At 42.7% G+C, this 15,048-nt stretch overlaps 1 protein-coding gene across 1 annotated transcript; it reads right to left on the bottom strand.

The window, feature by feature from the left end:
* Positions 1–7: 7 nt before the first annotated feature.
* Positions 8–10,863, bottom strand: LOC108929322 (reticulon-4-interacting protein 1 homolog, mitochondrial-like). Its single transcript, XM_018743743.2, has 9 exons — positions 10,083–10,863; positions 9,616–9,767; positions 8,109–8,177; positions 7,218–7,342; positions 6,908–6,956; positions 5,991–6,127; positions 5,678–5,861; positions 3,065–3,160; positions 8–451 (listed from the first exon to the last, which is right to left on the bottom strand). Exons 1-9 carry the CDS (start codon positions 10,357–10,359, stop codon positions 326–328), a joined length of 1,215 nt encoding a protein of 404 aa, XP_018599259.1. The 5' UTR covers positions 10,360–10,863; the 3' UTR covers positions 8–325.
* Positions 10,864–15,048: the final 4,185 nt, after the last annotated feature.

Genomic DNA, 15,048 nt, shown 5'->3' on the forward strand with positions numbered 1-15,048 from the left:
GGTGGTTGTTGCTATAACATTAACACAGACTTAATTCATCTGTTTATTGTACTTGATGTCTACATGCTGAGAACCTTAAAGAACAAAAAACACTTGTCACTGCAACAAACCTTTCACCCATGAGCAGAGAACTGTATTTATGTATGCACATACAGTACATACAATCTTTGGGTTTCTGCTAAACGCATCTTCAACACTTCTGTAATACATGCTTGCTTCACTAAAAGTCCAGGGATTCACGTGTGACTGAGATGTTCCTAAAATGTCCAGTTTGCTGTTGATCTGCGGAAGTTTGGCCTCGTGTCCTTTGGAGACGACGACTGAGCTACTGGGGGTGGTCTTCAGCCACAATGTTGATCACAGTCTTTCCTCGGGCATGACCCTGCTCCACCTTCTGGAAAGCTTGGGCTACCTTAGAGAAAGAAAACTCTGCTTCGACGACTGGTCGCACCTGCCAGGCAAGAGGAAGAAGCAAGGAAGTACACTATACATCCTCCTTTTGTTTCAGGCAAAAAATAAATAAATTAAAAAAAAAAAAAAAAATCATTTAGCTGACACTTCTGTAAAGAAACTTACAATGTTAAGGTGCTTAGAGTAGCCATTCACACAGATGGGTAACTTTTACTCTATCAGTTCAGGGTCATCGCCTTGCTGAACTAGAGCAGGAGTAGAGATGCACAGGAATCCAGTGTATCTCACACTGCAGTAAAAATGTTTTTCTATTGTAGTCCTTCTGCTTCACATTTCAGGAAGCGCATGTGTACTCAGTTTAGGGATGTTCCGCAATGACCAAGAACAAAAGATCAATCCAACCATAGTGACATTAACTCAATTGTCAAAGGCAGCCATAACATGTCACAATAGAAAGGGTAAGCGATATTTCAAAACCAAAAAAAGGACAATGACATGGCATCCTGTTTTATGAGGTCCTTGTATAGGCAGTGTAACAGTGATTAACTTTTCCCAACACCACAGTAGTTGCAGTAACAACTTCTCATCAGCCACGTAAGCAATGACATTGTATTCATAGTCAATTGTCTGAAAATGGGGAAAGTCCAGGCTTCAATAAACGGCTATGTAATCTGCTACACTGAGAAGTTTCATTAAAAAAAAAAAAAAAAACAAAAGTACGGGAAACAAGAGCTCAAGAATGAGGACAGTGTTCCCTATTCTCACTTCCCTTTGAGTGAGACAGTTGGAGATGAAACTTGGCACCTAATGCCCATTACTGTTCCCTCGTCTCTGGAACTGCACACACATCATCAAAACAGGGAAAAGTGATGAGGCTGGACTATCCAAACCACCCATCCTGCCACTGCTGAATGGGGAGGGCCGCCAAGCTGCTGGAACAATACCTCTGAGCGAGATGGAATCTTACTGTCGGTATGCGGGTAAAAACCCAGTACAAAAAGGCTGTGGATTAGGAAGCAATGCCGGGACTCTAGGGAGGATTTACAGAACTATCGCTCAGCACTGTGAAAGCCCACCCATAGGAGCTAGACTTGCCCACTCAAGCCAGACTAAACACATAAACAAATGGGAGGTTTACCCAATCACCAGCTTGTCCAAAACTACCACCTGTGTCCTATTATCCTCATCACACCCTCCCTTACAGTCTCCTTCATAACAGAAATAACCTGAAATATCAGTTGTAATGTATTCTATAGGGGTGTGGTAGCGCAGCGGGTTTGACCGAGTCCTGCTCTTTGGTGGGTCTGGGATTCAAGTCCTGCTTGGGGTGCCTTGTGACGGACTGGTGTCCCGTCCTGGGTGTGTCCCCTCTCCCCACAGGCCTATGCCCTGTGTTACCAGGTTAGGCTCCAGCTCGCCGCAACCCTGCTTGGGACAAGTGGTTTCAGCCACTGTGTGTGTGTATTCTGTAATAAACTAATAAGTGCCATTTCACCAGTCATGGCGAATGCTCTTCTCCACTGATTCTGGCTCTGTGTGTGTGTGTGTGTGTGTGTGTGTGACAGCATCTGTTGAAATACGGCACTGACACCCTGTCTAATGTTTCACCACTTCGGCCTTCATTGTCCTCGGCCTCCTTTCAAACCCAGAGGGAGAGATGTCTCTGGACTCCATCCAGCCTCTGCTTTTACTACTCGTCCTGCACTTCAGTGTCCTGAGCATACGGCGCTGCTGCACCCTGCATGGCATGACGACATTATGCGAGTCATCACGAGTTCTCTGTATTTTCAGTCAAATGTCAAACATTCCCAACAGAGTCCCATATCTACTGCAGACACATTTTCCTTCTGTTGACAAGATGACTTGTGCTGCTTGTTCTGGTCTATTGTCGGTACTCGAAGATCCAGATTCAGATAACACAGTACCAAGTAGCCCCGTACCAGAAGTAATTCTGTCACAAAATATCAAGCATTTTTCTACACACTGTACTTGAATGAAGTCTGGGCTTATTCATACCACAGTGGCACCCTGCCTCCCTTTCCTCTTGTTTCTATGGCAAAATATTGATTGTCTGCAGAAGTACTAGAGGAACTTGCCCTTTCCCTCTTCCTGGCAGTCAGCTGTGTACTCTGGCTTTTATTCCAGCCTCTACCTCATTAGATACAATGAGGCATTTTCATCCATCATGGCAAAAATGAGATGACCTCCTACTTTGTCAGTATAAAGACACTAATGTGGCTTTTACAAACCATGCAAATTCTTTGACATTTGTTACATTTTAAGCAGGACAATTCTCATTACTTATGCACATGGTTTCTTTAGTTTGTGTGTAATTGCCTGGGGGTGGGCTGGTCTCACACTCAGCATGTACCCGGCGTTGTACTCTATGAATCTAGGAAAGGCTGTGAACCACCACAATCCTGTAACAAGATTATTGGTAATGGATGGACACTTCCTTCATTGGGGCTGCAAGAAAACCACATAGCCCCTACTGATGAGAAGGAAGGTGCTTGTGTGAATCATAAGTGGTGTTGACATCTGGACAGGTGTAATTATACTCCAACAGGAAGTTGTCAGTCACCCTCTGACAAGCCTTTCTACATCCAGTCACTGGACCAAAAAGAGAGTCATCAGTGACATGAAATGGACGTACCTGCTCTTCATCCACCATGTCTGCGATTTGGTCCAGGGCAGCTCCATTTGGGGCAAAAAAAGCCCAGCGGTAATGAACACCCTTATCGCAGAGATTCTGTGATAAATAGGAAGAGAGAGACAGGTCACTCATATGTACACAAAGACACACAGAGTACAGGTGAGATATCTTGAAGCATACACAAGACCGCTCATGCAGTTACCCTGGTTGAACAATAAAATGCACTCGGCCACGTGGCACAGCGGTGTGCTCAGGACACGTCCAGTACAGCAACTCATGCTCAACAACAATCACAGCTGCTCTCATGATTCATCCAGGGAAATAAATGGGTTCAAACATAATGTGATGTCATCTAAAAGCTTCAAAAGAACTTGCAACTGCTGGCACAAACTCGCCTTTCTGGGTTTTTGCGGGCTGTTCATGGGTAAGTGAGAAAACAGAGCATCGGAAACTAGAACAAATTACTTCTGGACAGAGTGTGGAAGACAAAGGGAAATGTGATACACCGTCCGGAGTTCTCTGCCGAGGGGAGCTTATGCTGGACGTTCAATGGAACTTCAGCGAGACAAGGCTGCCTGACGGCAACCAGCCCTTGCTGTCTCCAAAGAGATCCATGGGCTAAAGTCAGCCCTCCACTGAGCACATGGTTTCCTTTATTTTTAACACTGCTCCACATATTTAAATACCTGGTCCAAAAATAAACTGATACAACGGACCCACGAAGTACAAGCTCTTGGTGAGCCTCTGTTCCTGAAGGCCGATTGTCAGACAGGTGGCATAACTCCTTCTTACCATAAAAGTGTTGTTAAAACAAGCGACAAATAAATAAGCCTGCAGTTCTTAATTACTTCTCCCATTCGATCGCATTGAGAAGAGGGAACTTTGCTAAATACGGATTAAAAGAGGTGTGACAAGACAATACATGGGCTTAAGTCCTCCGAGCCTATTATCTGCTACTTTTGTATCTGGGGCACTTTGTAAATAAGAACCACTTCGATAAGCTCCTTCAGGCAAACAAATTGTGCCCAAGATGAGCAGGAGAGGAGCACGGTCTGAGAGCACAGGAAACCCCAGAGCTTTCCGTCTCCTACTGGTGTTACCGCACTTTGCCACTAGGAGGACCTTCATGGGGCTGCAGGGGGTGACTCATGCCACAGATGTGCAGTTGATCCCCTGTCACGGCACAGACAATGGGCCCCGTCAACTTGGCGGGAAACGCAGTGAGGCATTCAAAACCGTTTACCACCAAAGTCCCCAATCAGCCAAAATCCTGCTGCATCGGCAACCCCCCCGTCTTAGCGTTGCCGTCGGTGAGGAAACACACCCTTACCCCGTCCGCAGAGCACCCCATCTTGCGCCCGCTCTCACCCCTTCCCACTCTCAGGCAGGTATATCCCACTCTCCCTGAAACAGTGAGCTGAGAGCATGCATACTGATAGCTATTTGGCTTTCAATTCACCAAATATGCTCTTCTCATTCACGCTTTTTTCCTGTTTCTCTCTCACACACACATACAAATCTCCCCTATACTTTTTACTACCATAGGTAACTGAACCAACCACACTAATTACACACACATCACAGAGTTGCATCTGACACTCATTTACTTAAGAGTCTCAGTTTTCTGCAAGTGACCCCTGCTATTTTATATTTTCTTATTTACTTTTGCAAAAAATGATTTCCACATGTGAATAGTACTTTTGAGAGCACCGCACACCAACTGAGGTAATGAACTACATCAGCCATCTCTTCGGTGACTCACAATGCCCCTCACACACCTCACTCATTCTTGATATAAGCATATTATTATTACTGTGTAAAGAACTGGATGGTGTACACAGGTGTATACTTTTTTTTTTTTTTTTTTTTTTAATTTTTCATGGGTAATTATTTACTATTGATGTTTTGTTTCAGCACAACATTGTGGTACTACAGCCTATAAGGGTTATGTAGTGAAGATGTGATGTGGTTTTTGAATTAACATGCTATGTCACTCCTGCAGTCTCCCAAGCTGCAATTAGACCACATGTTAAACGTACTGAAAAGACTTGAATGCATCAATGTGTACCTTTTGCTATTTCTCTACACATTTACTGTATAAAGATGCTAACTGCATTTTCATGATTTAGATTGTATTGACCCAGTTCTGATATTGTTTATCGCGTGAAGATTTGACACTAGTAAACGCTGGAAAGAAGCATGGAAAAAAGACAAACGAAACATAGTATTTCCTATTTTTGTGGGCGTAACAAACCCAACTATAAGAGGAGGGTTAAAAAATAAGAAGTACGATAACTAGCTCTAACGCTGCGTACTGTTTCTAGGACATCCGCGACCATGTTATCCCCACCTCTTGAACGTCTACATTTTCATCAGGCGGTTTTGTGGTAAGAAAATAGGAGGTTTCAAGAGAGTTTGGTGCGGTGGGGAAGTACAGATGTGTGCCAGAGGCTTTCAGTAAAATCAGGTCAGACACAGGAAAGCCTGGTGATCTGCCTCTGTGAAACTCCCAGGTTCCGCTTGACTGTACCACACACACACGCAAGCACAGCCCATCTAAACGTACCCTGACCTGCTGTGGCACTGAACTGTGATCTGACTCAGGTTAGTTACCTTTAGCGCCTTGCTGCCGGCAGTGAGTCCAGTTTGCACTGTGCCTTCAGCCAAGCCCAGCTTGTCTAGGTTCAGCAGGAAAGGCGTCACCAGGGTGATGTACTTAGCCCCCGCCCAGGGTCTCAGGAGGGTCACTGCCCAGTCCTCCGTGTCTCCACCAACATTATCAAGGACCACGTCAAACCTGAAAGCCACAGAGGATCAGGGCCCTTCAGAAACTCGACGTGACTGCAACACAACCTCTTAACAAGCCAAGCATGGTACACTGGTCAGTTGATTCCCCACCAGACCCATTTCAGGAGCATCAACTCACTTCTCCAAAGTCTCCAGCTGTGCCTTTGTGTCCCCTGATGTATAGTCCACTACATGGTCAGCACCCAAACTTCTCACCAGCCCTTCAGCACTCCGAGAGCATGTGGCAGTCACATGGGCACCCCAGACCTTCATGAGCTGAAGGAGTGGAAAGAGGAGAAACAGGCATCTATGAAAGAAAACCACTGTCGAGCAAGCTGGTGTTTACACTCAAACCATCTCAAACCATAACATCAACAGCCTTTGCTGGCTGTGAATTCGGAGCAAAAAATACCTGGTGTCACCTTAAAGCTTACGCGTGAACCAATGCAGGATAATGCAAGTAAGTCATTTAGGACTTACTAGTCACTGCTAAACTGAATTGATCACACAGTTGTCTTGATATATCGTAACACTAGATTATAAATAGCTTGTGTTGAAGCTCTACGTTGACAATATCAAAGGGAACATGCAGGACCTTAGAATGCCTTTGCTACTGCTGGAATCAGATCTTTACAGAGATTGTACAAACTGATTATTCACACCTCATGATTAACATCTGACAGCATATGGCACAGAAAGAGGTTACCCATTAACTCAAAAGCCATTCAAAATCAAATGAATAGCATGGCTATCATTACTATCTTCCTCCAGCATATTAAAAAAGGTAAACTGTGGTCTTCATATCCTCTTCGCTTTGAACCACTGTTTCTGGACTCTTTCATTTGAATTTATGGGCAGTCAAAGAGACAAAAATGATCTTCAATCCATAATGGGTAAAACAAACAAGAAAAGAGGCCTGCTGCCCCTATAAATATTCATGATCACCTGCTGTTAGTGCAGACCTATAAAGGTGATCAGCTTCCTTTGTGGGCAGGAGCACCGCTTTTAATATGATAATGATGTTTGTGGTGGGTAACCAAGGAGTTATCCCCTTACCTGGATGGCCAATATTCCAATTCCCCCAGATGCTCCAACTATCAGAACACTAAATGAAGACAGAGGATATATTACTCTTCATGGCTGTGCACTTCATGAAAGTTATTTTTCTGGATTCATTTATTTTCCGTAGAATATCCTAGAGAACATGGCTGCACTGAAGAATCTCTCGAAAGGGTCATGAGACTGAGGTGTGATAAATTTCGCATTAGTTACAAAATCAGAGAGATACACTTCTTGGTGAAGAGGAGAGGCCTTTTCCCAACATTCCACTTTGGGTCTTTAGTTCTGGGCTGACAGACCCTCTTACCGTTTCCCTGAGCAACTGTCCTTGTTGAGGCCGGCAGTCACTACGAGGGCCGACCAGACGGTTGACGCCACGTAGGGAATCGATGCCGCTTGTGTGTGACTCAGAGATTTGGGCTTGTGGGAAACCTAAGGGCAAACCATACACACACACCTGTCCCCATAATCAGTTTTATTATTGGCGAAGCTGCTTCTTTAAAGACAGAAACAAGCACTGACAACGATGGCCAAAGCGGGATGATCAAAGCTCAGAGCATCCCATTAATGAAAGTTCATTCATTGGATCCATCAGTCTAATTGCTTCTCATTTGGCTCTTTGGTGGTGCAGAATCTCATAATGAGTCGTTACTGGTTACAGCCATTTCACTGCCCTATTCTGTACCCTCCATGCACCCAACACAAGCTTCTAGCTTCGGGAAGCTCCCCAGGAAACATTAGCAGGATGCTAAACACTTACAACAAACCCAATTCCAGTATTTATGCAAACAGTCTAGTATAAAAAAGTTGTTTTGTTTCCATCCAGTATGCTCCCTGGATCCATTCCATCTATGTATGCAGAATGATGACCGATAACACAGAATAATAATTCTTCACCGTTCCCCACATAGATTAAAATATGGGACAGTACAAATAACTGTATTTATAACAATATATCTGGTAACTGTCTTGTGTGTGCAAGACCTTCCCTGCTTTTCACCGAGTAATTTTTGGTTGAGGCTCATACATTTTCTCCTTAAATTAGTCAACTGTGAGTAAACATCACAAAATAAGAATTAAAAGCTAAATATTTGGAACAAGCTTGTTGGTACATATAACAGACTTGGTAGACTGCACAAGCAACTGGAGGAGGGAGGGGGGAAAAAAAAAAAAAAAAAAAAAAGACTTTTTACTGTACCTCACTCTCACTCAGGACTACAAACTCTGCCAGACTACCTTGTTTCCACGGAGGAATGGCCGCCCACACCTGCCGGCAAGATGCACCATGGTTAATGTGGAAAAACACGTTACTCTTGTCATGACAGAATCAATGAAGCTGTGAGCTGCTAACAAAGGAGTTGCACAGGTCATGCAAAACCAAAGTAATTTCTTGAACTACCCTTGTTAGGCACAATTTAGAGTATATCTAGTACACATGTATAGTATATACAGAATGTATAACCTGGTAAATATAGGAATATCAATGTAATACGGTGACCAAAAATATTAACTGAAGCAGTAATCGCATTTGCCAGTTACAGCTCTTATGGGGGTTGGAAATTTTGGAAACCATCCATTCTTAAGCCACTTATCCTGGTGAGCGTCAGTTTGGAAACAGGACGAGCAGGCTGAGAGTACCAGAAACACCACATCCAAAACAGCTCTACCTCAATTCAGTTACAAATGTAGAAGCAGCTACCCAGGCAGATTAATTGTTATTCACTAAATACAACTAATCAGCAGATATCATCTGTAAAAAGTACAAGAAGCATTTCAGTATTCGACTTTCTGAAAGATGACCCATAACAGAATTTAAAAGAGGTCAAATAGTCAACAGCCAAGCTGCATGGAGGTACATCACTCATAACTTCAAAAAACATAACCTGGCATTTTGTGCACCGGAAAATTTTAATACAGGCTATTCAGTTCACTTTTAGTGTTTGTTACATTCGGAAATGTCGATGATTAGAAAAAGAGGAAAATACCAGCTACAGACATTGTGGGCTGACAGCTGTTGGTGGTGCACCTTAAGTCTGATGAAGGTTCTGAATAGTCTTATAACAACCAACTAATACGAAGACATTAGGCAACCAGGTGCCTCGTATTGCAAGCATGATGTCATCATATACTCTATACAAAGACAAAAGACTGGTTATTGTTGGGTTTTATTTTCCTGATAATCTTTCAACAAAGCATCTTATAATGTCAAGTTCTAATGTTAAACGGGGTGTTTTTACCGTTTCAACCCTCAGATTACAAAGCAAAAGCCCTAACATGTACACCACCCACTACTGCCTAGAGCACCAGGATGAAGTTGAACACCTTCAACACACTGCTTGACTAAGAGATATCAACATTTTCAACCTTTTTGGCAAATTCTGGAGTGCAGTACATGGAGATGATTTCCACCTCCATCATCCCTTAATCAAGTGGTTCCCACTACCTGGCTCCCAAGACACCACTACGGCCCTCCAAAAAGCACTGCAGGCATGGTGGCCCAACCCCTTATATGTCACTTTCAGTATCTTGTCCAGGTTTGCAGAGATATGAACCATCTAAAAATGATTTTATACAAAGCAAAGCATATTAAAGTGTTTAATATTAGCATCTAAGGTTTTAGGAACCCTAACACAAATGAAAGCCCAACATGTTAATAGCAATCTACTGTCTTAATCCTGCAGGTGCTTATTTGTCTGCACAATTACCTCATCTCCTGGCTGGAAGTGGGTCACACCTGACCCACATTCCACCACCACACCGGAGGCGTCCCGCCCGAGGACCAGGGGGAACTCACCGCCCATCCACCCCAAGCTCAGGGCATCTCGCCTCACACCTAGCAGGGTGGATCCATACCCTCCTGGAAGGCAACAACTGCATTCATCAGGCTGCAATGGCGCAACCTCTCATCGTTCATCATGTGCTGAAGACTCCAACAGGGTATTTTATGGTAAGTGATCTCTGAGACACAGAGAAAGTCAGAAGAGGCACATAATTCATCTTTTGTTAAATCATTCTCATTGCAGTGCAGGGTCATCGTGGTCCAGAGCCTATCCTGGAATGACAGACAGGGCATGAGATGGGAAGCAACACATCTCCCATTAACTGCTCGGCCTTTTACCGAACGAAACAGCCCTTGCGAACATTTCACGTGAGTGCAGAACTCAACACCTGCCTCTCATGGCCACGTCTACAGGGTTGAGAGCGGCCGCGTGCACCTTGAGCAGCACCTCAGCGGAAGTGCACACGCTGGGGCGTCGATTATCCTCCCTGAACTCCAGCACTTCGTTACTACCGTATTTATCGATCACCCAGGCGGCCATTGTGGTCAGTTTTCGGAAATGGACGTTTTTGGTGGGCTGGAGCACGGCTGACCGCTCCGATGGTCCACCGCGGGAGACACGAGACCGCAGAGGGAGAGCGCGCGCCGCGGGTCGCCACGTGCACAGCATTGTTCCCTACTACAGCCAGTGCAAGTATTCACTTCGCGATTTCAATTCAAACCGCTCTTAACGTGTAGGTTCTAGGTACGAACAAAAACACGTTTCAGTATCAAATGATGTGCTGTGTGACTGTCATGTCAGTTTCTCTGCTCGCAAAAAAACACAAGTTACGGTTTACTGAATTAATCTAAATATGAACTTGTACTCATAGCTGCGACGTACAAGAATTGTCACTGAATAAAATTATTACGTAAGTAAACTACGTTAATTCCAGAAAACAGCCATTCGAGTAGTTTCCATTCGTCCTTAGTTATGTCACGTTCACCACCGACATGATTTGGTCTTTGACCTTGAATTCTCAACCAATCGAAACTTCCAAATAGTTTTCACTTGACCAATGGGATGGCGCATTGTGTAGTGACGCGATTTAATTTGCAACGCCTCCTCATTTCACGAGAATGCAGAATAACGCTGTATGTGCGAGAGAGAACTGACACCAGAATAACGGATTTCGGAAACATCAGACAGCTGCTGAAAAACATACACATGTATTTTATTTTGAAAAATCAAATAAATGGAAAACATGTCTTTTTCAAAAAAGAAACACACAAAACATGCATTAAAAACAATTAAAATTTATAAATACATACGTATATGCACATACTTCTGTGTGTCCGTACAAACATTTCAAAAAAGGATTTTAAGGAAAGCCACTCGTGTGGACCTATCACAGTTCGTCTTATATATCAGCCAATCGGAGCAAGCCTAGCACGCGACAGCGTCTCTGTGCCTACGAAAATATGAAATGTAAGGAAAACGGGATTTTCGGAGTTATCGACATTAGCGTCCGTTGTTCTGAGGATTGTCTCTAACTGTATTATCCGGAAAGAGACACAGTTGGTTTTTTATTTTAATTGGAATTAACCAGTTCATACCTATTGGTTTTTCAGATTCAGTTTAAACGACATACAGACTTATTAACTCGATATTGCAATATCGATTCAAGGTTCATAATTGATATGAAATGATTTGTTAATCAGATTTTAAGGGGAAAGCCACACACAGTAGAAACGTTAATAGAACGAAGGGATTACCAGTGAAAAGCAGATGAGATGCTTAGTGAATTGGCTTTTTGTGCTAGTTGAGTGACTTGGTTCAACTGAAAAAAATGAAGGAAGAATATCAATATACTGTGACTCAATGTAATTTCTTGCAGAACTCTGTTTAAAACATTTCTGCAGCTTTTTAAAGGCCTCTATGACACCAGTTAGAGAATACCTAGACTTTATGATCATGCTGTGTTTTCAACTCATCCAATTTAGTGTTTAGGTCTGAACGAGGTGTCGCATCAGGACCACACTGAGTTCCAAGGTCTTTACCTGCATTGACCAGGGATTGACTCTGTAATCCCACCCAAACCAAACTTCATACTGTTGACTTTGTTCCTCTTTCTCTCTCTCACACACACACAAAAATGTGCATTTACATTTGGTTCTATGCTTATTCTTGTAGGACATGATTTTACATTTATTCACTTAGCAGATGCTTTTCTCTAAAGTGACTTACAATAAATACTATGTAGTGTTACTAGCCCACAAACCTTATTCACCAAGGTGATTTACACTGCTAGATACACTACTTACAATGGATCACTCATCCATACATCAGTGAAACACAGTCTTTCTGTGTCACTCACACACTATGGGGAAAATGTAATTCTGCAAAGCAACACACAATGTTCAGGGGAGATACCACCATGGCCAACATGAGGTGCCCCTCCCAGATTTTTGCTCTGCTCTTCTAAGTACAGTCTTTCATAATCTGTCTAACTAAAGGTATTCCCACCTATGAAGTGTCAGTGCCCTCACCTACCCAGGTCAAATCAGTCTAGAATTGAGGATGACAAACAAGTTGTCTAGTCCTAGAAAACCGTGTCACTGGTCACCATCGAAAAACACATCTAATTCTGCATCATTTTCTGCCTGAAATCTGTTTGTCTTACTAGTACATATACTTGACTAGTGGGTGGCACAGCCAGTAGAGCTGCTGTCTCAGCACCTGGGTGATGCAAGAGGAGGTGGGTTCGATTCCTGCTGAGTTTGCATGTTCTCTGCATGGGTTTCCTCCCACAGTCCAAAGACCTGCTGTTCAGGTTCACCCCTACTGTGTGAGTGAAAGAGAGAGTGTGTTCCACTGATGTATGGATGCGTGACCCATTGTAGGGTCATGTACCGCACTAGCATTGTAAATCACACACACACACACACATTTTCAGAACCGCTTGTCCCAAACGGGGTCGCGGGGAACCGGAGCCTACCCGGCAACACAGGGCGTAAGGCCGGAGGGGGAGGGGACACACCCAGGACGGGACGCCAGTCCGTCGCAAGGCACCCCAAGCAGGACTCGAACCTCAGACCCACCAGAGAGAAGGACCCGGTCCAACCCACTGCGCCACCACGCCCCCCATTGTAAATCATCTTGGTGAATAAGGTGTGTGGACTGTTAACACTGCATAGTGTTCATTGGCAGTCACTTTGGAGAAAAGTGTCTGCTAAATTAATAAATGTATAGGAATGCTGAAGTATTCAGAATAAGTACTTGTATTTGCTTTTGACGATCTAAAATGTATTTTTTCCAACATGTGATCACGATTGCTTTACATACCTTACAGAAGTCCTAGTTTGAAAGTGACATGTAGAAATGGAAACTTGCCTGCTTAGATGATAACAGATTTTGACATCCCAGTGGTATTACTGCAGGCTCAGTCTGAACCGTTAAACCTAACGCCAGCTGAAAGAACATGCCTCTGGCTCCTTAATTTATTTTTAAGTAATTGGTGGTTTGAGTTCATAAAGTGCACCATTTTATAGCTACTAATACCCACTCTTTATCTATGTACAAATTATCAGTATCAGTTATCACTATTTACAGACTACTTTATTATTATTCAGTATCGCATTTATTCTAATTTTTAATCTACATATTTTTTCCTAGAAGCCTTGGTGTTGCATGAGGAGAAAAAATGAACGTGGATAACCATACTAAGACAAAAGTAATGCAGAAACTGCACCTCACTTTCTCCATTCTCAATAGTACGTGACATTGTAGTTTCCTTTACATACAGTAGAGTCAAGTCACCATGTCATTCACACGCACAGGAAGCTGAAAGGATGAAGGAACTTTTGAAGTGAGAAAACCAGTTCTATAAATACTTGATGATAAATACTAGCAAAGACGACTATCATCTAACAGATCTGAGGAATGCTAAAGTAAGAGTGGCAGTAGCATTTTTCTTAAAAGTACTTATGTTATCTACGTATGTATTTGTGCATGTGTTCATTTAACCAGTAAGTCTGAATAAGAGGGAGTGTATACAATTATATTTGATGTAATAAATCATTAGTGATATGGATGAACATGGAAAACCAAAAATCTTTTCATCTTAAGTGCAAATGGAACACAAAACATGAGAACTGAAACTCGATACAGAAAACACTAAAACGTGCTGGTCTTTTGGTGTGTTTTTAGTCAAAATATGTAGGTTTCGGTAGCATCACACATCTTTCCAGCAGATGGTCAGAGGCTTGAAGTTTCAGTCTGATGCAGGCGTTTAGTGGATACTGAATTCTGTTGTTATTCATAGATTTTGTAGATTTATAGCTACAATTTATGAGATATCTGACACCCACGCCAGTGAGAGCAAGTGGAAATTAACAAAAAAAAAAAAAAAACTAATATGAGGAAAAGAGTCATTATGGCTTAATGAAATTAATCAACATTCAAAAGGCAAGAAATCAAAGGCTCAGTTGTGCATAACTCCAAAACCTTCCCGGTCTGTTTGAATTCTTTTAAAAAAAATTAAGTGTTCAAACTTAGGCTGCCTTACCTTAGCAAATCACTTTATCACTGCAGCCCTCAATCAGGTACAGTGGCAGTTAAAAGTCTGAATGCATGTGGGCAGTACCTGTGTGGGGGTAACTGGACAGAAGGGAGAAAACAGTGTCCAGCATCTCTGTGAACTGCTGTATTAGAGCTGGAAGGACATGGCAGCTGAGTTCCTGCTCGGACTTGTTAAATGCATGTCTGGTGAAAAAGTTTTCATCAAGTTTACTCAGACCCGTAACTTGTACTGTAACTGTGGCTGTGGCCAAGGCTACTGCCTGCCGTAATAACTGCATTTAACATCCGTTTAAACATAAAAGCCCAAACTTTAAGATATACTAAATTTGTGATTTTACGTAATTTTTAATAAGTGATCCATTGAAGAAACTTGTAAAATCAAGCTCTGCAGGTCTGTACATCTATTTATGAAGCCAAGTGGACCAGTACAATGTGCTGATGAAATGTTTTTTCCTCTTTGTGTCGTTAGAATTAAGTTTCTGGAGAAAAACGTTGATGGCAGATTTGTAAAGTATTTGACTTTCATATGGAGTCTTGTCAGCAGATGGTCAGAGATAGCAACTCTCACTTTTATTCATGCTAACACACAAAATCTTGCTGCTAACTAATCCCCATGGTTACTCAGTGGAGCAGAATGGAGTGGTTCAGTCAAAATAACCAGACTGTAAAAAATACTTGTGAGATGCTGCACTAAACAACAACAACAACTAAAGTGTCTGTCCTGTTATAAAAGAAAATAATACAATAGTAAATTGAATGAACTCTTTCAATAACTGAGACTTCTTTTCGTGGGAACAG

Source organism: Scleropages formosus, chromosome 1, assembly GCF_900964775.1.
Source record: "Scleropages formosus chromosome 1, fSclFor1.1, whole genome shotgun sequence".
NCBI lineage: Eukaryota > Metazoa > Chordata > Actinopteri > Osteoglossiformes > Osteoglossidae > Scleropages > Scleropages formosus.